The 25,569-nt window shown below is 42.3% G+C and overlaps 1 protein-coding gene across 1 annotated transcript in view; it reads left to right on the top strand.

Annotated features, from left to right (window-relative positions):
* LOC124717026 (zinc finger protein 184-like) overlaps window positions 1-24,298 on the top strand; it is a 133,371-nt gene extending 109,073 nt beyond the window's left edge. Inside the window, exons 6-7 of the mRNA XM_047243682.1 lie at window positions 3,673-3,722; window positions 21,241-24,298. Coding sequence (XP_047099638.1) covers window positions 3,673-3,722; window positions 21,241-21,910 — 720 coding nt within the window. The 3' untranslated portion in view covers window positions 21,911-24,298. The remainder of the gene's footprint in view (window positions 1-3,672; window positions 3,723-21,240) is intronic.
* The last annotated feature ends 1,271 nt before the right edge of the window (window positions 24,299-25,569 follow it).

The raw sequence follows: 25,569 nt of genomic DNA, 5'->3' as shown, positions 1-25,569 counted from the left end.
TTAAGTTAGGTGAACTGAAGTGACTTGACAAAGCAGAAACTAAAAAAAAGCTTGCTCTGAGTTATGGTGTCCGCAAAGTTCCTGTTGGCGACTGGAAAAGAAACAGATGTAAATCGGAACAGTTCTCTTCAGAGAAATGCCCTGAAGATTTTCTTGCCCAAAAAACTATAAGGAAGTTGCAGTTTGAAAAAAGAAGTGAGCATTGCTCATATGGTTTATGGATCAAAGACAGAAGGGGGCTCCGATTTCTGGCCCAATCTTGCTGGAGAGAGAGTTGTTTTTTGGAAACAAACTACAGGAGGTAAAGGCAAATTCACCATTAATGTGCATTGCTTCGACAAGTGGAAGAAGAGGTATGGAATGCATCAGCTAGGTGTATGCAATGAAAAACTCTCTGGTGACTCTGAGGCTGTTTGGAAATTTAATGTAATGTTTAAAGAAAACCATAACTGAAGAAAATTTAACCAATGGCCAAATTTACAACTAACTATTATGAAAATGGTTCAAATTTTAAAATGTTGCTGGAAAAAACATTTGCCATGTGTGAAGAAAAAAAGTGCTCCAGGTCAAAAAAAAAAAAAAAAAAAAAAAGGTGGAGAGAGGCTTGTCATCATGGCAGCTTCAGATGCAATGGAGATCACAAACTAAAACTGGTTGTGACTGAGAAAACTGCCAAGCCAAGAGCATTCAAGAATGTAACCATGTCAGCTCTTCTAGTTATCTACAGACATCAAAATAGTGCCTAATTGATTTTAAGATTTGGTTTTTGAACTCATTTGCATCAGAGTGCAAAGAGTTTTTAAAAGAAAAAAATGTCCATGCAAAACTATTTTGACAATGGATAATGCATTCTCACATCCAAGTGTAGAAGAACTGCAGCATGAAGGGATTCACACCTTGTTTCTTCCATCAAACGTTACCAATTTGATTCAGCCAAAGGAGCAGAATGTTTTGGAATGCCTGAAGAAGTAGTTTCATCTGTGACTCCTACAATCAGACTTGAATTCAGAAGATATTGAAAGCATTGTGTTAGCTTTAAAGAAAGTGACTGTGAAGGACCTTGTGCACTATATTAGTGAGACTTTGAGCAAGGTAGTCAAATTCATTTTTCTAAGACGTGGAGAAAAATTGTGCAGGAAAGTAGGACTAAAACAGAAACACTAGATTTTGATGAAGCAGATTATTAGCCATTGTGTGATTTAATGACAAGGTTGCCATGTTGTGATCAGACAAATAATTGGAAGTTAACATCCCAATGCAGTGTGAGAGTGATGAGGATGATGAGGCCAAGATTGTACTGATGTGTCTATGCTGCACTTTAGGCCACCATATGCTGCTTGGAGTAGCAGCCTGAGGTAAGCAACCGACAATCTGCTCTTCACATAGTGGCATGATCCTGTTGTGCAGAAATGTTGCAACGTCACCAAACAAAAGACACTGCACCATAATTCCATGAAGTAAATTCTTAAGAGACTTCAGTTAAAACCTTATTCTGCCAATGTAAATCCTTATGTAAACACTTCATTTTAATAAAGTTCATATTTTGATCCCATTATTGTTTTCAACAATGTTTTATTTCCTATTTCCACATAAATTTCAATAGTCTGAGTTTACAATAGTTTGAGGTCTTCCCGGTCCTGGTTACCTTGAACTATTGACTCTACTGTAGTAGCTTATATTACACGATATTTTTTTAAGCGTTCTTGTATTAAGTTGTTCCTTTTCAGAGTACCTCTTTTGTGCCTTAATAATTTTATTTGCTCGCTTCTTCTGAAACGTAGATTTTTCAATGACTGATTATTTTCTTACTGTACCAGCTGTTACAATCTTCCATTTTTGTCTAAGTACTTCTTTGCATTTATTATTCCACCATCTGTTCTTTGTTTTTCTGTTCTCTGGAGCTATTTCAAATGCACTGTGGTGAATTGTTTTTGTTAAATTGTTGACATTAATATTCACACCTTTCAGCATCCTTTGAAAATCAAATTTCTTTTCTACAAAGTTTCCTTATTATCTTAGTCATACTGACTTGCTTCATGATTTCGTGTTTTGGAATAAATCTCATGTGATCTCAAGCAACATCCTTTCCTCCCTTGACTCTTAATGTTCTTGATTTCTTGAAAATTATACATGGAGATGGCGGCATGATCAAATGATCAACTTGAAGCTGTACCAAGTTGAGATTTGCTGATATCCATGTTCCCTGCATCGTAGGTAATTTTTGAAGTGTGTTGACATGATTTTAGTATCAAATTACTTGCATACATTTACTAAACTTCAGCTCTTTGTATCAGTTCTGTTAAGAGATGGATAGTTTCCAACAACTTTTTGGAATGATATTTTTCTTGCCCAGTTGGGCATTGAAGTCCCACATCATGATTATTATTTTTGACAACCTGTTTTCTAGATCTTCCCAGAATTTTTTTACTTTGTCTCAAGTTTTCTTGTTGTCTTCAGCTGTTGATGCATGGCCATTGAATACTTAGTAATAATTATTCTTACACATAATTACTAAATCAGAAGGATTCAAAATCAACAACATTTTAGATTATACTTTTATGAACTGTGAAGACAGTTCCTAAAATTCTGAGATTTGAGTTGGAAAATCTAACTGCCGGTTTATCTTTGAAAATTGTATAGTTTTCCCTATTCATTGTAAGTGCATCAGCATATCTTGTTTCTTGGCTGGCTGCTTGCAAGATGTTGTTGCTGTTCAAATAGTTCATCCTTTGCTTGAGTTTCCCAATGTGGCAGAGAGAGTTAATATTTATGGCTGCAAGTTTATATACCCTCTTAAATTTCAATTTCAGATCACAAAGATTTTTAGGATCTCTCAGCTGCTGCATGTGTATGATGCAGAAACTCCAGAATCTGCACATCTGCTTTCAATGCCTTCAAGAGCCGTGGATTGGCCACCTTGGAGTGATATATTAGTTGTCCCATGTGAATAATTCACACACTATCCTGATTGGTCATTGATAGGCAACACAGTAATGGGTAAATATGTAAATGCAATTATAAAAGTATCATATCGCAGTATCAGAATCTATAATGCAGAGGCCAGTGTAAATTAGTGCAACTCCTGCAGGAGGTAACAAACTTCCTATCATATGATAGACCTGCTCATGTGTTTTACACAAGTAAATGGTACCTACCTGTGATGATTAACATTGATGTAATTAGGTTTATCCACACAGTGCATATCAGTTGCTTCAAGAAAGTAAACAACTTCACCTGCCATTGTACAAAATAGTAAAATTAGTTTTCCAACTGATGGCACCTTCTAAATTCTTTGCATCAGTGTATATGATTGAAATTGCATGATAGGTTACACTTGCATACAGAATCTAAAGAACTGCATCAATTGTTCTGCATGTTAGTTAACAGGTTGTCAATAGATGACACCAACTTCATGGTTTTTATAAAAATATTTTCCAAGTAAAGTTTTTTAACGAAAACAATTACTTTCAGATATTTGTGTTTTGTTGTTGTTGGTGGTGAACAATATCTTGAAAATGATGTCTCAATCATTAATTTTGATTAAGTAATACAGGAGATATGGTGTACAAAAAAAATTGAAAACTAATATATATATTCTATCATTGTTATTGTTTGTTGTGTTGTTGTCATTATTATTTTTATTACATCATATTCTCTTAATCCTTCTTTCAGGAGTTCAACCATGGAGTGGAGTTGACAAGTAGTGGTGGTGAACCAGGAAGGTATTGTGCAGTTTTTGTATTTCTTCTTTTTCATTTTGTACATGGATGGTTTTGCAGCTTCTTATTGTTATTGTAGGTACATATGTGTACACAGAATATTGAACACTGATGATTGGTGCCTGTAATCTTCACACAATTGATCTGCTGAGAGACTCTCAGCCAAGTAATCTTGTTTCATCAGCAGCTTCTTTTCCTATAACTAATTGGCACCTGGGCTGGGGGCCATGCACATTTTAAAATTACTCACTTAAACCACTGGTAAAATTGTTAACATGCATCAAGATTTTGGGGAGAAAGTTTTGAATACTTCAATTTTTAAGGCTGTCATCTTTTGGAGATATGACGCTTTTGTAGGTAAGGCACTTTTGTAGTATTTACCCTCCTTCCCCCCACCCCCCCCCCCCCCCACCCCACCCCACCTTGTCCCCTCCTCCCTCCAACAAGGTGAGGAGAAATTGCGTCAATACTTGGACCATCTAAATTCCTTTCATGGCTACATCAAATGTACTGTGGGGCTTTGACATCTTGGTTTCTTAGTAAAACGTTTGGCTCCCTGAGACATGGAATCTTCAGCAAACCAATTAATACACCTGCAAGCAGACCAGTTGTGTTCCCAATACATTTGTCTCATGGGGAACATATGATTACTGATAAGGACCAGAACTCGAACATCTCAAAAAAGATTTTGAAGTGGGAGATCTGCTGCAAAGCTTTGAATTTAAAGCCAGAGGCAAATGTCTCACTGTAAGAGGCTATAGAGGAAAGTTGCAAGTACATGCTGTGGCATCTTTCCTCTAAAATAGATTGATCCTCTCTAAACATAGTCAAGGCTATTTTTCTGCCAGCATCAAAGGTAGCCATACTCTTTTTCTCTGTGAAAGATAACTTGACTCTACAGAAGGCAAGCATTTATAAGATTCTCTGTCAATGTGGTTTGTCATACATGTGACATACTTTATGCACAGTTCAAGAACAGTGTATGAAACATTTATGCTATACTCACCTCTACAGTCTGATAAATCTGCTGTGGCTGAGCACTGTATAAAGGCAAGCCACGCAATGGACTGCGAAAATGCCCAGATTTCAATACCTGTTTCATTCTTCTAAGATTCAGTTTTCAAGGGGATGATTGAAATACATTTGAAAAAATATTAAGTTATTCATAATGATGGTTTGAGTTAGACAAAATGCAGAAACTGGCACTGGCAATAGTTAAATCTCATAGACAACTGTCCTGTGTGCCTGTCAGCTAGAATTGTTACAATAGTGCAACATCATCCTTCACAGTGGGGTTGTGATAGCAAGTATCTCTGCTACCTATGTAGTATGTTTTTCACAATATTTTGCCATGTACTCGCATGCATTTAGCACTCCATACCAGCATATAGGGTGGATGGGAGTGGTTGACTGTCAGTTTTTCTGGCTCACTTTAAAAATGGACAAACAACTTGCAACTAAAGTATTAGCACCAGACAGAGTTTTGTTCCAGCTGAATGTTGGAAATTTTATGGGTCTCTTGTAAAAATTGTTCACCCTTTTCAACCAAAAAATATATAAATGGGCTGCACTCTTTAGTCCGTACTCATTCCTAAGTTAACTACAATAGCTGCTGTGTTCCTACAACAATTCGTATCCCTTAGTCATCTTGCCTGGATGTTGCTTTACCATATATAAATATGTTCTATCCTGATATGTGCTTTGGAATCTGTGTTGTTATACTGACAGCACGTCAGTATGATTGTAAGTATTTGGAAATGACTTTATACAGGGTGGCAAACGAAATGTGTTACCATTTTGTGTTTGAATATAAACTTTATTGTCAATACAATCTGAAAGGAACATATACTACAATGAAGAGCCATCCATGGAGATTTGTTCTAACTCAGCAGATGCTCAATATGTCCACCATTTTGTTTCCTAACTTCCTTCAAATGAACACTGAAGTTAGTGACTACCCTACGGCACATGTCTTCCGTAATTTCACTGCAAGCTTGAAGAATAAGTGTTCTGAGCTCCATTAAATCACGTGGATGTTTTGGGAATATTTTTTCCTTTAGGTACACCCAAAGAAAAAAAGTCACATGGATTGACGTCTGGATTATTTGGGGAGGGGGGGGGGGGGGGGGGGCAATTTTGTCCATCACTGAAGCGACCTGGAAACCTGAGTGAAATGATCCACATGTCGAAATGCTCGTGAAAAGGTCACTTTTGAGAATGCATTGAACAGAGTGTCTGGATATTCCCAGTTGCACTGCTGCCTTTCTACATGATTTCCCGGGACTTCTCTGTACAGCAACTCGTACTGCTTCAATATTCTCCGGCGAACAAACAGGCTTAGGCCGAGGTCGCTTCGCTTCCAATACTGTTCTTTCCTGTACAAATTTATCGTACAACCTGAGGATGGTCTTCTTGCAAAGAACCCATCGCGTGTTAAACTGTTGTCGAAAACGCCTCTGAGTCACAACAAGGCTTTTTGTTTCATGAAAAAGTAACACAATTGCCGATCATTGCTGTGTTGTCAGTCTTCCATTGTCAGCCATTGTTGCTTACTAGTCTCCTAGCGGCAGTATCGTGAATTACATGCCATTTCGTAACGCATTTGTTTTTCCAAGCTCTGCTGGTACTGCTGTAGAGATCCCAGCGGGATATCTAATGTGCGTCGTAACTTGTGAAAGAAACAATTGGTAACACATTTCATGCGCCACCCTGTAATCCATGAAGCACACTACTGTCAGGTAAAGCCAAAAACTAGGAACTGGATAAAGACTAGAAAATGCCAGCAACAACCCTAGCTTTTCATCCAGTTATTGGCAATATGTCTTTAAAAATAGGCAGAATCCCCTGGAAGTTTCAGGTTAAATTGGTTTTCTGCCAACTATCTAAGATAGCAGATCCTCTGAGATCAGTGAATGATGACTTCTAATAGCAGGAGGCTGGAATTTAGAAAATACACTCCTGGAAATTGAAATAAGAACACCGTGAATTCATTGTCCCAGGAAGGGGAAACTTTATTGACACATTCCTGGGGTCCGATACATCACATGATCACACTGACAGAACCACAGGCACATAGACACAGGCAACAGAGCATGCACAATGTTGGCACTAGTACAGTGTATATCCACATTTCGCAGCAATGCAGGCTGCTATTCTCCCATGGAGACGATCGTAGAGATGCTGGATGTAGTCCTGTGGAACGGCTTGCCATGCCATTTCCACCTGGCGCCTCAGTTGGACCAGCGTTCGTGCTGGACGTGCAGACCGCGTGAGACGACCCTTCATCCAGTCCAAACATGCTCAGTGGGGGACAGATCCGGAGATCTTGCTGGCCAGGGTAGTTGACTTACACCTTCTAGAGCACGTTGGTGGCACGGGATACATGCGGACGTGCATTGTCCTGTTGGAACAGCAAGTTCCCTTGCCGGTCTAGGAATGGTAGAACGATGGGTTCGATGACGGTTTGGATGTACCGTGCACTATTCAGTGTCCCCTCGACGATCACCAGTGGTGTACGGCCAGTGTAGGAGATCGCTCCCCACACCATGATGCCGGGTGTTGGCCCTGTGTGCCTCGGTCGTATGCAGTTCTGATTGTGGCGCTCACCTGCACGGCGCCAAACACGCATACGACCATCATTGGCACCAAGGCAGAAGCGACTCTCATCGCTGAAGACGACACGTCTCCATTCGTCCCTCCATTCACGCCTGTCGCGACACCACTGGAGGCGGGCTGCACGATGTTGGGGCGTGAGCGGAAGACGGCCTAACGGTGTGCGGGACCGTAGCCCAGCTTCATGGAGACGGTTGTGAATGGTCCTCGCCGATACCCCAGGAGCAACAGTGTCCCTAATTTGCTGGGAAGTGGCGGTGCGGTCCCCTACGGCACTGCGTAGGATCCTACGGTCTTGGCGTGCATCCGTGCGTCGCTGCGGTCCGGTCCCAGGTCGACAGGCACGTGCACCTTCCGCCGACCACTGGCGACAACATCGATGTACTGTGGAGACCTCACGCCCCACGTGTTGAGCAATTCGGCGGTACATCCACCCGGCCTCCCGCATGCCCACTATATGCCCTCGCTCAAAGTCCGTCAACTGCACATACGGTTCACGTCCACACTGTCGCGGCATGCTACCAGTGTTAAAGACTGCGATGGAGCTCCGTATGCCACGGCAAACTGGCTGACACTGACGGTGGCGGTGCACAAATGCTGCGCAGCTAGCGCCATTCGACGGCCAACACCGCGGTTCCTGGTGTGTCCGCTGTGCCGTGCGTGTGATCATTGCTTGTACAGCCCTCTCGCAGTGTCCGGAGCAAGTATGGTGGGTCTGACACACCGGTGTCAATGTGTTCTTTTTTCCATTTCCAGGAGTGTACTTTGCCAATGTAGTATGGTTTCCATAGGCCAGACCATGTCCGTGGAAGAACACTGCGCTAAACATCAATGCTACACTTGCCTTTAACAATCAATCAATTCTGTCACTGCTGGAAGTTGTATCTCCATTGGGCATTCAATGGAGTATAATAAAACAACAATTTTGGCTGCAGCACCATTGCATAAAGAATGTATGGAAATGTGCATGACAGCAAATCTGGTGTACTGTGCTAGGAAATACCAGTTGGGTAATGCATTTTCCATGATATGCTGTAAACCAGGCCCATTCACAATGTGCTTGTGTGAGTTGGCTTGTGTTCACACTCTTCAAATTTGTGCTTTCACTTTTTGGAGTGTATCACAGTACCTTGCAGAGTTTATAGCAGTTCCTTTAGCATGAATTCCAAATGCACCACACCTTGAACAATCCTTACTGACTAGGCCTATGGGTGGCACAATCTTCAACTTTTTTGGTGATGGGGTTCCATTGGTGTTCTCTTGCCTTCAGGGTCAAACTGATGAACCCAACTTCCATCACCTATGTCAGTGTTGTAAAAGATTCCATCATCCTCCTGTTCAAAATGTGAAATAAATTGTTACAGATGTGCAATCTCCACCGTTTCATGCCAGGAATGAGCATTTGAGGCACACAGTTTTCTGTACTGCAGTTCTGCAGTGATGGCCTGTACAAGCTTGTGTGACATGCTACACTTACCTGAGATCTGTGTCAGTGTTATCTGACAACGTCCTCTAATGAATTCATCAACCTGATTATGATGAGTCACTATGGTTGTCATGTGAGGTCATCCCCCCCTAACTCTGTCACACGTGTTGAGGTTAGCACTACCATTTCTTTCATTACAAGCATGAACAACTCAACATCTCTCATTATCGATGTAGATGCAATCAGCACCATACACAGCTTTCAATCTTACATGGATTTCGATTAGAAGCATGATTTCTGCAGTTAGAAGCTTCACTACAGCACAAAGTTGCTACAGCACAATATTTCCCATACACAGACATAGTTATGTTATACACCGCCACATTATACACTGCAATTTGGAGCCCACTAGCAGCAGAAGGTTGCAACTGCTGCCAATGAGTGCGAAAGTTGAGCAAGTAATACACATGAATGTAATAGCTCAACCAATACTGAGAACAGAATAAAAAATTCAGAGGCATTACTTTTCAGCATGCTGTCAGATATGAAAAGATTGTTAAAGTGCTTAAATCATTTATCTTCTTCTTTCTTAAAGTGGTAGACATTTGCCTGCCTCATCATCTTGTTCAGGGCTTCTATTGTCTATGGTTAGTTTCTGTTTTATCATACAGTGCATGCTTTCATAATTTTTTCTTTGGTGTCCTTGGTGAAATTTGTTTTATGGGTTTCTGAGCCTAAGTGTGCTTTGCTTTGCTAATGTTTTAGATTAACTATGTATTAGTAATCATCAAGTATTTTGTATTAAAATAACGTTTTCAATTAACATTCATAAAGTTGAGTGCTGTGACTTTTGAAATGGCAGCTAGCCAAGGCGTTGAGTTATATGTTTTGTGCTTGTCTTTTTAGATTAAGATAAGGATATTACTACAGTGGGAATGAGGACCAATGAATTACATGGAACTGCCTATGATAATTGATGTGGACTGACAAGGCAGCCAGTCCACAGTAACGGGTAGCCGAAAGAAAGGCACGCGTACACACACGCCGATTTGCGTGAAGTCTGGAACAGGATAAGTATTGAAAGCTAATAAGAAAAGTATGCAGCTCCTCGAATACTTAACTTTTATTTATTCTTGTTGTATACATCGTTCTTCTTGTTGAGACATTTCATACGATACTATCAAACTATGTAAGGCTAATGGCGCCTTGCTAGGTCGTAGCCATGGACTTAGCTGAAGGCTATTCTAACTGTCTCTCGGCAAATGAGAGAAAGGCTTCGTCCATATAGTCACTAGCAATGTCGTCGTACCACTGGGGCGAGTGCTCGTCCGTATCTCGAGACCTGCCTTGTGGTGGCGCTCTGTCTGCGATCACACAGTGGCGACACGCGGGTCCGACATGTACTAAATGGACCGCGGCCGATTTAAGCTACCACCTAGCAAGTGTGGTGTCTGGCGGTGACACCACATTCCTCCCCCGCAAATCGGCGAACGGTCATGTTATAAGGCTTCTGCCCGCCGTGGGGAGGACCCCATGTTGACGTATGCGATGAGGTGGGGAGCCTAACAACAGGCGAGGCTGTGCCACCCGCACCCGGCCATTCGGTCCGAGGGGAGCTAGGAAACGCCTGAAAACCTAGTCCAGGGTGCACGTCAACATGCGGTGTATGCGCCCGTAAAGAGACAGGAGGGGCCGAAGGGTCGACCTCCATTGCGTCGGGGTATCCAACGCGCGAAGACGCCATGTGGTCCGGAGCGGGCAAGAGTTCCATGGCGGAGGACAGCTGGTCACGGGAAGCGATCGGCGGCGCGTGACCCAGGGAGGCGCTTGGCGGCTGCAGCGAAGCTTCGAATGTGGGCGGCGCCAGCGGGAGAACAGGCAGCGGCGGTGACGGCTGCGGCGGTGCGTCGCTAGGGGTCAAAATGGAAGGCATCGTCGGTAACACCTGGGGATGAGGCGAGCCAGTAGATGGGTCCCCAGGGCGCTGACCGGACGGCACCGTCGCTGAAAGCAGACGGCGAGCGGCAGATCCCGTGCGACGACAGAGGCGCAGCTGATTGAGATGCCGAGGCACCTCACCAGAGGCCCCCAAAACCAAATACATCGCGCGGCCGAGACAGCGAAGAATGCGCCCTGCGAGCCAACGCCGTGAACCTCGATAGTTGCGATAAAATACAACGTCGCCTGGAGCAAAAGCAGGAATCTGCCGCTGCACAGGAACCTGATGCGGCGGGTGCAGCAAAGACATCAAGGTTCGATGAGGACGACCGTGGAGCAACTCAGCCGGCGAGCGACCATCTCGGGGCTGAGAGCGATACGATGACAAAAAGAGCAACAACGCGTCCTCCTGAGAATTCGACTCTTTCAACTTCAACATCTGGGACTTGAAAGTCCGGACCAATCGTTCAGCGGCACCGTTTGACTGAGGCGAAAACGGCATGGATGTCAGAAGTTGAATACTATTGGCCTTGCAGAATGACTGAAATTCTGCGGACATGAATTGTGGGCCATTGTCGGAAACAATAGTCTGCGGAAGACCTTCAATGCAAAAGATAGCAGACAACGCTTGGATGGTGGCGGAGGACGTCGTGGAAGACATCCGGACAACAAAAGGAAAATTACTGAAGGTATCTACCAGAACCAACCATCGAGCATTCCAGAATGGACCAGCAAAATCAATGTGCAAGCGTTGCCAAGGGGAAGGGGCTTTGGGCCATGCAAAGACTATCCGCAGCAGTGCGGATTGTTGTTTGGCACACGCCATGCAAGAAGAACACATATTCGTAATCGCAGCATCGATTCCGAACCAAGTACAGTGCTGACGAGCAAGTTGTTTTGTTCGCACTATACCCCAATGTCCTTGGTGAACAGAGGACTGTAACGAACGTGGGACCACGATTCTGGACTGATCAGTATCAGAACGCAACAACTAAACACCATGTCGAACAAAAAGTCTCTCCTTGTGAGCAAAAAATCGGCGAACCAACGGATCCTCGATTTGTGACTTTGACAAGGGCCATTGCGTAGCAACAAAACACAAAACAGTAGCAAGGACAGGGTCAGCCGCTGTGGCTGTAGTTACACGACGAAAATCAATCGGAAACGATTCGACCACGTCATCGGTTTCCGAATCAATGAACAGGCAAGCAAGTTCGGAAGAATCGAATGCTTTATCCTCAGCAACAGGCAAATGGGACAACGCATCGGCTTCCGTGCTTAGCAGTGGACCGATACAAGACATCGTAGCGGTACTGCGAGAGGAAAATAGACCAGCGAATGAATTTCTGCGCTGTACGCGAAGGTACAGGCTTGTTCGGATGAAAAAGCGACGTCAAAGGTTTGTGGTCTGTGATGATGGTAAAGTGACGACCATACAAGAAATCATGGAACTTTGTAACACCAAAAACGAGAGCCAAAGCTTCTTTCTCTATCTGGGAATAATTTCTTTGCGCAGATGAGAGCAATTTTGACGCAAAGGCAATAGGGCAATCATGCGAGCCAACTTTGTGTGCAAGCACAGTACCAATCCCGAAATCCGATGCATCTACTATCAACAAAAGGGGTTTCTGGGGATCGAATGGCGTAAGGCAAGTATTTGAAAGCAACGCCGATTTCAACCGGCGAAAGGCGCGTTCGCATTCCGTCGTCCAGACGAACGGAACACCCTTACGGCGTAAGCTATGAAGCGGAGCTGAAATGGAAGAGGCATTGTGCAGAAAGCGATGATAATAGTTAATTTTACCCAACACATTCTGTAGCTGCTTCATATTTTGTGGCGAAGGCAATTCTTGTATGGCACGGAGGTGCTCTGGACTCGGATGTATGCCTTTGGCATTAATGACATGTCCCAGGTATGGTAAGTCACGAGGAAAAAACACACATTTGTCCTTCCGCAAGCGAAGACTATTTTGTCGCAAGACCTGAAATAATGTTCGTAGGTTCGCAAGATGATCTTCTTCTGTCTGTCCAGAGATCACTATATCGTCCAGATAGTTTGCTGCAGTAGGGACCGACGCACAAATGGTTTGTAAATATTGCTGAAACAATGCAGGGGCGGATGCACACCCGAATGGCAGTCTTTTGAACCTGTACAATCCAAGAGGCGTGTTAACCACCAATACGCACTGGGATTCGTCATCCACCGGTATTTGCAAGTACGCATCGGCTAGGTCCAACTTTGAAAAATATTTTCCCGGGCACAGTTTATCAAAAAGATCTTCCGGGCGGGTCAAAGGAAAAGTAGCAGTCACTAGTTGTGAATTCACTGTGGCCTTGAAGTCCACGCAAAGTCTCAATTTTCCAGAAGGTTTTGGCAAAATTACTAAGGGTGAGGCCCAGAGAGAAGCTTGCACACGTTCAATTACACCTTGTGATTCTAAATCGTTTAATGTTCTTGCGACCTCATCACGCAATGCGTGGGGAACATTGCGCGCTCGGAAAAATTTCGGTTGCGCGTTTACTTTCAGTTCCAAATGTGCTTCATAGTTTTTAGCGCAACCTAAGCCCGGTGCAAAAATGTCTGCAAATTCGTCACATAGCCAAGAAACACTGTCTGAAGGCACAGTCTGATTCACTGATAGGACCTGATTTACGATAGACATGTTAAACAATTGAAATAACTCTAAACCAAACAAGTTCACTGCAGTAGAAGAACGAAGAACGAAGAACGTAAAATGACACAAATTTTGTTTGTCCCTTGTATGTTGCAAGAAGAGTGCACTGTCCTAACACAGGGATCTGCTGTCCTGAATAACTTTTTAACTGAACATTTGCGGCACGCAACGGAGGTTTGCCCAGTTGTTTGTACGTGTCGTGATTGAGCAATGAAACTGCAGCTCCGGTATCGAGCTGGAATGGTATGACCTTGCCATTAAAGTCCAAATCTACAAAAAGTTTATTGTCCTGCTGACGACAAGAGCGACTGTCGCGTGCTAATTGACGTGATTTCCGGCGACGTCGACGCACACTTTTTGTGGGACGAACACAGTCACTGTTAGAGACAGTGTCACTGGACGAAGTGGAATTAACTACATGAATGTCCATGGGCGAAGGTTCACGAGCCTGAGTGTCCTTGGTTCGATTCCGGCGCGAAGCAAAGGGCCTGGAATGATTGTGATTGTCTGATCCGAGCTTTTTCTGGCAAACACTTTGAACATGTCCTTTCCTATTACAGTAAAAGCAAATAGCTTGGCGTGACGGGCAATGTTCACGCGAATATCTAGTAGCACACCGCGGGCATGATTTCACTGCATTTGTGTGCTGGCGCAGCACACCGGGTTTAGAGCGCGGCGGCAGCTGCGTCGGAAGTGCACGAGGGCAGGTTACCGGGCAGCGCAGCGCGCCCGGCGGGCCGGTTAATGTTACACACGGCTGGCGAAGTTGAAATTGATTCCTGAGCACAGTCAAGTGTGTCTTGCCTATCCAATTTACACACGGCTGGCGAAGTTTCAAAAGAGTCCTGAGCACAGTCAAGTGAGTCTTGTCTATCCAATATGTCTATCACTTGTTGAAGGGAGGGATTAACTAGTTTTAAAATTTGCTCCCGTATGCGAACATCAGAAACGTTCTGTGCTATTGCATCACGTACCATTGTATCTGAATAAGGAAGTCCACAGTCACATTCAAATGCACACTCCCTAGTAAGTCCTTGCAATGTTGCAACCCACTCCCTATTAGTTTGACCGGCCGTACGTTTTGTACGAAAGAAAGTATACCTTTTTGCAACGACATTGACTGTTTCTTTGAAATAGGCATCTAAAGCAGACAAAATTTCTTCGTAGGACAGAGTTGCTACGTTGCGTCGGGGAAACAATTTCACTATCACACGGTAGGTGGACACACCTACACACGAAAGCAAAAACGGCTACCGCTCATTACCTTGAATTCTGTAGGCGGCGAGATGAAATCCAAACTGGCGGGACCACTCAGTCCAAGTCTCGTGGGTTTGGTCAAACTGGTGAAACTGCGGTGCAACTGCATGTTGTGGCGGCGGCAGCAATGAAGCGGCGGCTGCCGCATCAGTTTGAATGGCACGGTGACCCTGGACGAGCTGTCCAAGGGCATCCAATAACGCCTGCGTCTGCCGATTCTGCAAGCGATAAAATTCGGACAGCACATCTGGTGAACCCATGACACAAGTAAATGTAAGCAATTAGAAAGAACAAGACCCTTTCCGTTGCCTCGTCGCCAATGATGTGGACTGACAAGGCAGCCAGTCCACAGTGATGTGTAGCCGAAAGAAAGGCACGCGTACACACACGCCGATTTGCGTGAAGTCTGGAACAGGATAAGTATTGAATGCTAATAAGAAAAGTATGCAGCTCCTTGAATACTTAACTTTTATTTATTCTTGTGGTATACATCGTTCTTCTTGTTGAGACATTTCATACGATACTATCAAACTACGTAAGGCTAATGGCGCCTTGCTAGGTCGTAGCCATGGACTTAGCTGAAGGCTATTCTAACTGTCTCTCGGCAAATGAGAGAAAGGCTTCGTCCGTATAGTCGCTAGCAATGTCGTCGTACCACTGGGGCGAGTGCTCGTCCGTATCTCGAGACCTGCCTTGTGGTGGCGCTCTGTCTGCGATCACACAGTGGCGACACGCGGGTCCGACATGTACTAAATGGACCGCAGCTGATTTAAGCTACCACCTAACAAGTGTGGTGTCTGGCGGTGAGACCACAATAATATTCTGTTTGTTATAAATGTGGCAAATAATAGGCAACTAATGAGCCTACTTGGAGTTAAGTTGTGGGTATTTCATTTTGGCACAGCATGCCAATACTATTTTATTGTATCTGTACTGCTAATATTGTTGAGTGTTTTATTCTGTTAAACTTGCATTGTTTTATCAGTATGACAAATAGTAGGGAGCTTGAGGGCCAACTTGATGATTACATACATACCATTGGTTGTGGCTGAAACTGGTAATTGTCAGGATCAGAGAAATGACATGGAAAGACTAGGCCCCTTTAAGTAACATCATTTATCCTTGAATGACAACTTTTATTTTTATATATTTTTTTGGTAACAACTCCTCCTATTTGAAAAATGGGTAAAAAAATTGAAGTTAATTTACCCGTACAGGTGCTCAAAATGGTGAGTGAGACAGTTGTTAAATTACAATAATAATATTCTCAAACAAACTTAAGAAATAAGATCTTAACAATATTGGCCTTCAAAAAAATTAAATTAAACAAGTGTAAATAAACCAGCCAGTTGAAATAATTGAAACATTTCCAGATAAATTTCTTCGAGTGAAATGAAATCCAAGACATTAGGTGGACCCCCAAACAATAAATATCAAGAAAGATAACAAAGAGGTTACCTAAAAGGTTTACACAAAAATATTACAATGAAACGTAGAACAAGAATACAATATGTATTAAGCATTAAAGAAAAATTTCCTGAGTGAAACCAGTTAATCAAAGGCCTCTTGGCTGACAGCAAAATTTCATGCAGCAAGAAGCCACCAACACCGAACACCCTTCCAGCAACTTAGTAAGTGCTTTTAACAAACAAGAAAGATAAGTGTCTAACCGGACTATACTACAAGTAAAGTTATGTTTTAACTACAATTGCAGTTATAGAGTATTTCCAATTAGTTGATACACGAAGGGAAATAAGTTTTGCTAACAGAACTACAGAAAGGGAGCTGTAATTTATTCCAGGAAAAAATATAATAAACAATTTGCTAGGGTCTTACTGTTAGCTGGAACTCACAATATGCTTAAAAGGGCTGGGTAATAGTAATACCAGAGAGCACACCAGCTTCTAAAACATCATGGAAACAAACATGAAAACTTAGAACAACTGGTTCTCTTGCATCAAATTTTAAAAAAAAAGCATTTTTAAAAAAAAAGAAGAAGAAAAGAAAACTAGATAAGATGTAGGCCCCTGATATAGCCACGTGTGACAACTGGTCACATTTCATAACAATAACAACATTAACCATGCCAAATTTTTTGAGAGAGAATGCTGGCCAGTAGATTAAGACAAATTACTTCAAAATCACACAGAGCAAGCAGGTTAACACCTCATTCTTAAAATCTCAGAGCCAAGTAACAAGCTGTGCATGATGACTCAATGAACATAAACATGAACATCTGTCCAAGCAGCTTGCGGAGCTGGAAATCGGTGCATGGAGCTGAAGAACTAGTTGTGCACAACATAAGCGAAGTAGACATTTTCCTCCTAGAAGGAGAGTGAATGATGACCTGGAAAAGATGTCTTGTCAATCCACTCCACTTTTGTGTTGCTCCAAGCACTCCTGCTGCTGCTACTGCCACTACTGCCACCCCAGCTCCAGACTGTGCAAAAAAAAAAAATCCCATCAACTGCCAGCCTGCCAGCACTGCACTCTGTGGAGGCCTCTCTCTCTCTCTCTCTCTCTCTCTCTCTCTCTCTCTCTCTCTCTCTCTCTCTCTCTCTCTCTCTAGACATGACGTGACTGTAGTGGCCACTTTTGAAGGGCCCCCTGGAGATATGTGAGCTAAACATTATTGATATTGAAATCTCAGTGGTACACAGTGGGAATAGTACTTTGCCATACCTTGTGATGATTGTAATATCACAGCAGACGAATATGGAATATTGTGTTTTCTAAAAAAAAGGCAGAGTAGTCAGCTGATGGCCTTAATAACATGACATTGCGAATTATTGAGCAGCAGTTCTTTGCAATAACACCCGTGAGCTTTAAGTGTATCTAGTGTTATGATTGATGTTCATTTTAACATTAACCAAATGTGCATAATCCCTTCTTTGTATCCTCAATGAGAGGATGGCAACGGCAATATAAGTGATTATTTAGAATGGCGAGATGAGCAGTTACTGGCATAACATAATGTGATTGTCCCTCTTTTGTTTGGACTGTGTTGGTATGTGCATGGTATTGTGGGTTTAGGTTTTAAAATCTAGAATTACAGTGTTACTTGGTGTCTTGTATAATGGCGTGTGACCTTTAGTGGTCACGAATTTTGCCGTCACATGTGCTGGTGTGACAGATTTCTGTATTAATGAAACAGACATATTTATACATTTAATTTTGATGATAGTTAACAGAGAACCAATCAGCAGTTGACATTACTAATTGAAATTACACAACACAAAATACATCAAGATTTTGTAATAAACTATGGTGTGCTGAGCCGAAAACTATTGAAACTGTTTATTTTCTTTTGAAGGCTAATACCTGCGCTAATTTTCAGCCAAATTCTATGTTGAACCTTTATAACCACCCACTTACATTTAAATATTTCTCTGGGCTTCCATAAGATTTATGCAGGTTTTCTTTGTGCAGCATTTGTTTCACAGTCCACTATTGTGTGAAAGTTTGTGTTCACTGCTCCACAACTAAAGGTGGTATCATTTATAATAGTCTAAGCCAGTGGTTCCCAACCTGGTGGTAGTTACCCCCTGTGGGGTAAAGTGGAATTGTCTGAGGCATAAAATCCAAATGATTCGAGTCTGTTTCAGTCACAAAACTAAATTATTTTTAAAAGATCATTACTATTATCACAGTTTTTGTAAGACTTTAATATTAATTATACAAGTAGTCAGTAATTACTTTTCTCAGTTAGTAGCATTAATGTGATGGAGGTTACAGGTTCCTCACAGTCACCCACTACATACATACATAGTGCTTTGTCCCATAAATCACTGATGATATAAATGAGACACATATGTAACAAATGCTAAATATCTCAAGAAAATTTCTTCTCCAAGTTGTAGTTCAGAAATTGCTTTTGTTACTCACTCTGAAACAGATAAATGAATTAATTGGCAGTACAACACAGCAGTAACTACATAAGGCCTACTATAGTGCTACACACAGTATTCTTCTTCTTCTTCTTCTTATTATTATTATTATTATTACTGTTATTATTAGTCGATGTTATCAGACACAAAGTATTAACAGCCTGAAGTCTGCCAGTTCACAAGTAAGGAATGCAGAAATCAAGTGATTTACAAACAGTAAGTATAGAGCACACATATTAACTTGGTTCATTTTAAATGGGGTTGTAGTTTGCAGGTCAAACAAGTGCCACAATGGAGAAGAGTAATGCAGGGGAAGTATGTTTTGTAACAAGTGTCTACTCTCACTGTGTATAGTTAGCTTTCTTATTTGGGGAGGAGTTGTGAGTAGCATTTGCGATGCACCACGAATTCCTTCATCGTTCTCTCTCTCTCTCTCTCTCTCTCTCTCTCTCTCTCTCTCTCTCTCTCTCTCTCTCTCTCTCTCTCTCTCCCCCCTCCCTCCCTCCCTCCCTCCCTCCCTCCCTCCCACCCCCCCCCCTCTCTCTCTCTCTCTCTCCCCCTCCCTCCCTCCCCCCCTCCCTCCCACCCTCTCTCTCTCTCTCTCTCTCTCTCTCTCTCTCTCTCTCTCTCTCTCTCACACACACACACACACAAAATATCATTCATCTTTCATCATTTTAAAAATAAAAGTATTCCAAGAAAAGTCTTTCGTTCTACAGTTTAGTTGGGTGCTGAAGTTGGTGATATTGTGGGGTTAGGGAGAGGGAGGAGGGCAGGGTTACTAGATAATGTCTAATTGCATTCAGGGGTACTTGTCTAAGAAAGGTTGGGAACCCCTGATCTAAGCAAAGTCGCTCATCTGTTTTTGTGACCAGTGTATTCTCTGTGGTAGGATGCAAATGAAAATACACTTAATGTGTCTTATTATATCAGTGAGGAACAACAAAAGGAATATTGGAACTTAAATATCTTCCACGAACAGGACGTCCAGTGAAGTAGTCACTGATTTCAAAGTTAAGTATTTCGAAAAATAAGAACGTTTGAGAAGTGCAACAAAAGGTATGTTTATTCTGAAAGCTGTAAGAATTTTATATGTAAGTTTCTGAATAGTTCAGTAAGCTGCTAACAGATGGCAGTGTACACTGTGTAGCTTGTACAGTATCAGTGTGCATAATTAAACTTGTTTCGCAGTCTGTAGTCTCTCAAGTGAAGTGGATTCAGATGTTACAAAGATCGCAGTTTCAGGCTCGCCCTGTGTAGTGGGATGGTTCTGGGTTACAGTATATTTCAATGTGACCCACAAAAAATAGTTACAAGGAGTCAGAGTCGGTGAATGTGGAGGCCAATCCACACCTGCGAAAGTAAATTTGCAATCGTCCAAAGTATTGATCAAGAAAGCCACCTAATGGGTGAGATGTAATCTGGCCCAATCTTGCTCCAACCACTTGATGCCACGTCAATCAGCAACCATTAGCTGTGTGACAAATGGTTGCAAAATTGCAGCAATAGGGCCAGTATTGCCTCTGGTGCGTACCCAGACAGTAACTTTGGGTGAATGTAATAGATTCGCTTCACACGAATGGAGATTTTCAGAGCCCCAAAATTGACAGCTTTTTTTTTTTTTTTTTTTTTTTTTTTTTTTGACAACTCCTTTCCAGTGCCAGTGTGTTTCATCTGTAAACCAGATGCAGCCAATATCAAATTCTTCATTATCAATCATTGCGAGAATCTGTTTTTCAAAGTCAGTGCATACACTGTGGTTTGATGGGTTTTGATTTTGAATGGAAACATATGTATGCTCTGCCTCGGTATTTTCTGCATGCTGGAAACTTCAAAACAGTCCCTGCTGCAATTCTTCGGATGCATTGTCTTGGATTTTTCTGAATAATTCCAGAAACCGTGGTGACACTTTCAGGAGTTGATCTGGGGCCAACGTTCCCAGTAGACCATCAGCTACACTTCCTGTCCATTGGAATTTGGCAAAGAGCTTGCAAATGGTTTTCGCATCAGATCGCTATGGAATATTAAATCGTGCTCAAAAACTGCGCCTCTCTGCCACAGGACTGTGTTCTAATTTGTGGTATTCCAATACCAAAAAACACTATGTTCAGTGGAATTCGTGATTTTGTCATCTTCCATCAGTGCATGAGCCTCCTTTTACGTTTCAGTGGTGGAACTGGTCGCTCTGAGCTGCAGCAAATGATTTATGGGCAGTAAGTACTGCGATTACAACGCCATCGGATACCAGCTATTCTATTTAGGATATTTTTGTATAATTTCTGTATAAAGTTCTTACAACTTTCGCAGTAATCATACTGTTTGTTGCACTCATCGAGGGACTCCTTCGCTGGACAGCCTGTATGTTAGGTGGCTTGTAGAGTATAGATGTTGACGTAGGAATTCCCGTAGTGTACCTTAAAGTTCTATGGCCCTAATCAGTTAATTTGCTACGTCTACAGTCGTAATGACTGTTGTTCATGTTATCCTGACCAATTTACAACCTTTTGGGTCCTAAAGTAATACCTCCAATGAACTCGTTTCTCTCTGTGGCCTGTTGAAATGGATTTAAAAATTATGTAAACTCAAGACAGTGTGCTCCTGCTTTATAACATGTTTTGGAGGTACGTTTTATACTTTTGTCTACATAACATTTGTTAACAGTTTTTCATTTCCATGGTTGAATTATTACAATACCTTCTGACAGAGTTTTCTCTACTTTTCTGCAGTACTATCCCTGTTGACATGGAGGACAACAAAATCAGTGATGGCAGTGGCAGATTGGTTACCAACGTCACACTGTCTAGAGGAACATGCAACAGGATACAACGCACTGGCCTGCAGGAAACATCTTGTTTGAATGAGTTTGTTATTAGGCATCTAAGGCAAAGATGTGACATCTACAGTAAGACGTTTTCACAGTTGCAGGACTTGGAGGAGGACACAGATGTGGACAGATGTGAATTTCTGCTTTCCTGCAACTTGTGTCACAAAGCATTCACAAGTAGTAGTAGTCTGAATAAACACTTTAGAGTGCACACTGGCAAAAATCCATACAAGTGCAGCATTTGCAACAAAACATTCGTACAATATCATAAACTGAAGCAGCATTTACTGGTGCATACTGGCGAACGCCCATACGTTTGTGGTGTGTGCAACAAGCCATTCGGCCAAAAAAATAAACTGAAGCAGCATTCACAGATACACACAGGCGAACGTCCCTACATCTGTGAAGTGTGTCAGAAGAGATTCAGGTGCAACAGCCACCTGAAGGAACACCTGCGACAGCACACTGGGGAAAGACCATACAGTTGCAACATTTGTCAGAAGAAATTCGCTTGTAAAGGTAACATGAGAAAACACGTACTTACACATGACAAAACAACCATATACACTTGATGTGTTTCCAAAGGGACTGACAATGAGCTGTATGCTGGAGAAGATTTCAATTTTGCATGCAGGACACTTAAGCACAGCTTGTAAGTACACTCTACAGCTGTTTATATGACTGTCGTATTAAGTTGAAGAGAAGAATTGACTTAAAAATGCAAGAGTAAATGTGTATCTAGCATGATTTCTATTACTTTGTCTTTCCTGTAGGCTAACAATGGGTTGTGATAAATTTTAATTACCCTGTTTACAATTAAAATTATGTAATTAATATGACCTTTGTCTCCACATGAAAAATACCTACAGTTCTGGTACACATTGAAATCTTTGCACCACATTGCAGTTGTACGCTGCTAGACCAACCAAAACAAGATGGAGCCGTTCATCTTCACTTTATCAATAGGCTGTGTTATTTTGTAATCATTCCTCTCATGAATTTTAATGCATGTCAGAATTGCAGATGCAGACGTGCAAAAATACACAAAATATTCATTATCAGACTTTAGTTTCTCTGTGTAATATTTAAAATTTTATAATCACTCATTACTTGGGCTGGAATGCTTTCTACAGGGACAACTTCTGTGGCACACTAATGCATGCATAATATAGAAACTGATACATCAATGTAATCACAAGCGCTATAAGTCTAAGACTACTTGAATCATGGGGATTGCTGAGGTATCACAGGTAAAATCCTGGAGCGACAACGAAGTCTCATATTTTTGTTTAATGAGACGTCCAATGAATGTTTTGTGATCCTGCACAATATCTGATTACAGGATGGAAGCTGTAATGCAAAACAATGTCTTATTGAATCAGTTGTGACAGATACAAAGGTAATGAGAAAAGTATGTCATCAACTGCTATTGTCTTACCTTAGAATGCTTGGTATGACTATAATTATGTTTTTCAAGTACTTGAAAGTTATGCCACTAATTTTGTTGTAATTGAACAATGATTTTTCTTCAGTGTGAAACATGGACATTCATATTGAAGTTTCCGTGAACTACACTGCTAGGAGAAAATAGTAGACTGGGAAAGATGACATCAGTTTTGATCCAGTGATGGTATATGCCACCTGAGGGGAGGAGGGGTAGTAGGTGTACTAATAATGGTTCAGTGTCGTCCTCCAACAGATAGTGTAGTGGCATAGCTACCAGTGTGCCATCTCATCCACCCTTTAATAGGGAATGCTCACTGCCGGAAGGCTCAGTGTGGAGCAAAGGTGTGAAGCAAATAGGCAAGTATGCTGTGGAGATTGACTGGTGCTACCTGCAGCCAACTGAGTGAGTTTGGAAGCTGTCCAGTTGCGGCCTTCCATGTGACAGGATGGTCCTTTCAGAGACTTACCACACAAGGAGGGCGTGCTGCATCAGCTGTGCAAAGATTCTGTTATGCAAAGATTCTGGCACCAGTGGACATGTGAACAGTCTCACACCCATAGACAAGGTTCTGGACATCCACACAGCACAAATGCCCACCAGGATCGCCATATTGTAAGGACAGCAGTGGCGGATCATACAGCTACCACACTACAGATAAGAGGGCTTGTGAGTGCAGGTGTGTCGACATGAAATGTTGCAAACCAGTTATTAGCACTGGGACTACAGGCATTCTTACCTCTAGCGTGTCTTGTCTTCCATTCGTGCCATATCATTGACTTGTGCAGCTCAACTGGTGCTGTCAGAGGATCGGTTGGAAGATAGAATGGCATGGCGTGGTCTTCAGTGATGAAAGCAGATTTGGCTTGCATGCAGGTGGTGGTCATTTGCATGTACGATGTACCTGGTGAGCACTGCCTTGTAGAGAGCATTCATCCAAGTCACACTGACCCCACCCCAGGCCTTACGGTTTGGGGTACAATAAGCTACAACTCCTGTACAGCTTTGCTGTTTCTGGAGAGGACTCTAATCAACACTTGGTATGTGCAGAATGATTTTAGACACATTCTTTTGCTGTTATTGCAACAGAAATGTGATGTGTTGTTACAGCAGGATAATGTTCGCCCATATACTGCCTGTGAAACCACTCTGCAAGACATGCAGCAACTTTGCTGGTCAGCACAATCTCCAAACTTGTGTGCACTCAAGCGTGTGAGGAACATGATGATATAAAAAGTGACTCTTATAATTTGTCAGTTGTATTCATCATCTGTGTTACAGAACTATGTAGTAGAGTGGGTGATGCATAACATATCCCAGGACAGTATTCATCATCAGTGTGATCAACTGGATGCCAGAGCCAGCGTGTGCATTACCACCACGTGCTAATATGGATGTCGCAGCATGAGTGGATACCTGGTACCTCAGAACTGTTTGTGCTGTTGATCTGTAAATTTAATCATTTCATCTACTCCATATGCACTGTTGGAACAATAAATCTTGAGTGAACTGGAAACCTCTAAAAGAGCACACTAATTTCTTTCCAGGAGTGTATAAATGTTCAGCTCCATATCCCAATCGTTGATTAATTAAGACCACCTATCAAAACCAAACACTTTTCCAAAATAGGAATTATAAGGTTCTAAATGATTGACATGAGGATTATTGATGAGATGTCCAGCCAGCAAGCATATGAGAGAGAGAGAGAGAGAGAGAGAGAGAGAGAGAGAGAGAGAGAGAGAGAGAGAGAGAGAAATTTCACTCTGAATACTACAGCTGTGTCTTATCTGTGAGTTCACACAACAGCTTGATGTTTTATCTTACCCTGTACTGCATTATTAGGCTGTATAATAGGTGTTACAGACTATATGTACCATACGTAAGTAACCCGGTCGTGTCTTAATGTGACACTCACAACTAGGTGCAAGACATTTCTTGCATGTCAGACCACTGCATTGTATTAATAGATATAAACATTGCGGAGTCTACATTAGGTAACGGGTTGAAATGGTCTGCAATATTTCCTCATTGTATATTTGAGACACAGATACTAAATGTATGCATAGCGTATGGCCCAATGCTGCTAATTAAATGTAATGCCTTACAGCTGTAAAGAAATTGAGCAAATTTACTCATCTGTTTGGGCTCTCATATTGCCCTGAATTAAGACAGCATATATATCCAGCAGAGAGGATCATGTCGTAAAACCCAAAACATAGGCATCTTAAGTGTAAAATGAGAAATGTGTAGCTCTAAACAGGCAGCAGTACACTAAGGTTAGTGAATCAAGTGATATGGTCTCTTTGTCTTGCTCTGCTTCAACCATTTGTTAGCTTATCTAACCCAGTGGCACTTGGCCCCCCCCCCCTTCTCTCTCCCTCTCTCTCTCTCTCTCTCTCTCTCTCTCTCTCTCTCTCTCTCTCTCTCTCTCCCCCCCCCTTTCCCCCCCTCCCCCCCTTCTTCTTCTGTGTGCCCCCAGTAGCTGCGTGGTCAGCTCCACAGAATGTCAATCCTAAGGGCCCGGGTTCGATTCCCGACTGGGTCGGAGATTTTCTCCACTCAGGGACTGGGTGTTGTGTTGTCGTAATCATCATCATTTCATCCCCATTGACGCACAAGTCACCGAAGTGGCGTCAAATCGAAAGACTTGCACCCGGTACATGGTCTACGCGACGGGAGGCCATAGTCACATGACATTTCATTTCTTCTACTACTTCTTTTTTCTTCATTGAAAGTCTGAGTAGCATGTATTAGTTGTGAGACTCACTTTGAATTTGTGCTTGACAT

This window comes from Schistocerca piceifrons, chromosome 9 (genome assembly GCF_021461385.2).
Source record: "Schistocerca piceifrons isolate TAMUIC-IGC-003096 chromosome 9, iqSchPice1.1, whole genome shotgun sequence".
NCBI classification, from domain to species: Eukaryota; Metazoa; Arthropoda; class Insecta; order Orthoptera; family Acrididae; genus Schistocerca; species Schistocerca piceifrons.
Note: the sequence above shows the minus strand (reverse complement) of the source record. Positions and strands in the feature narration are given on the sequence as shown.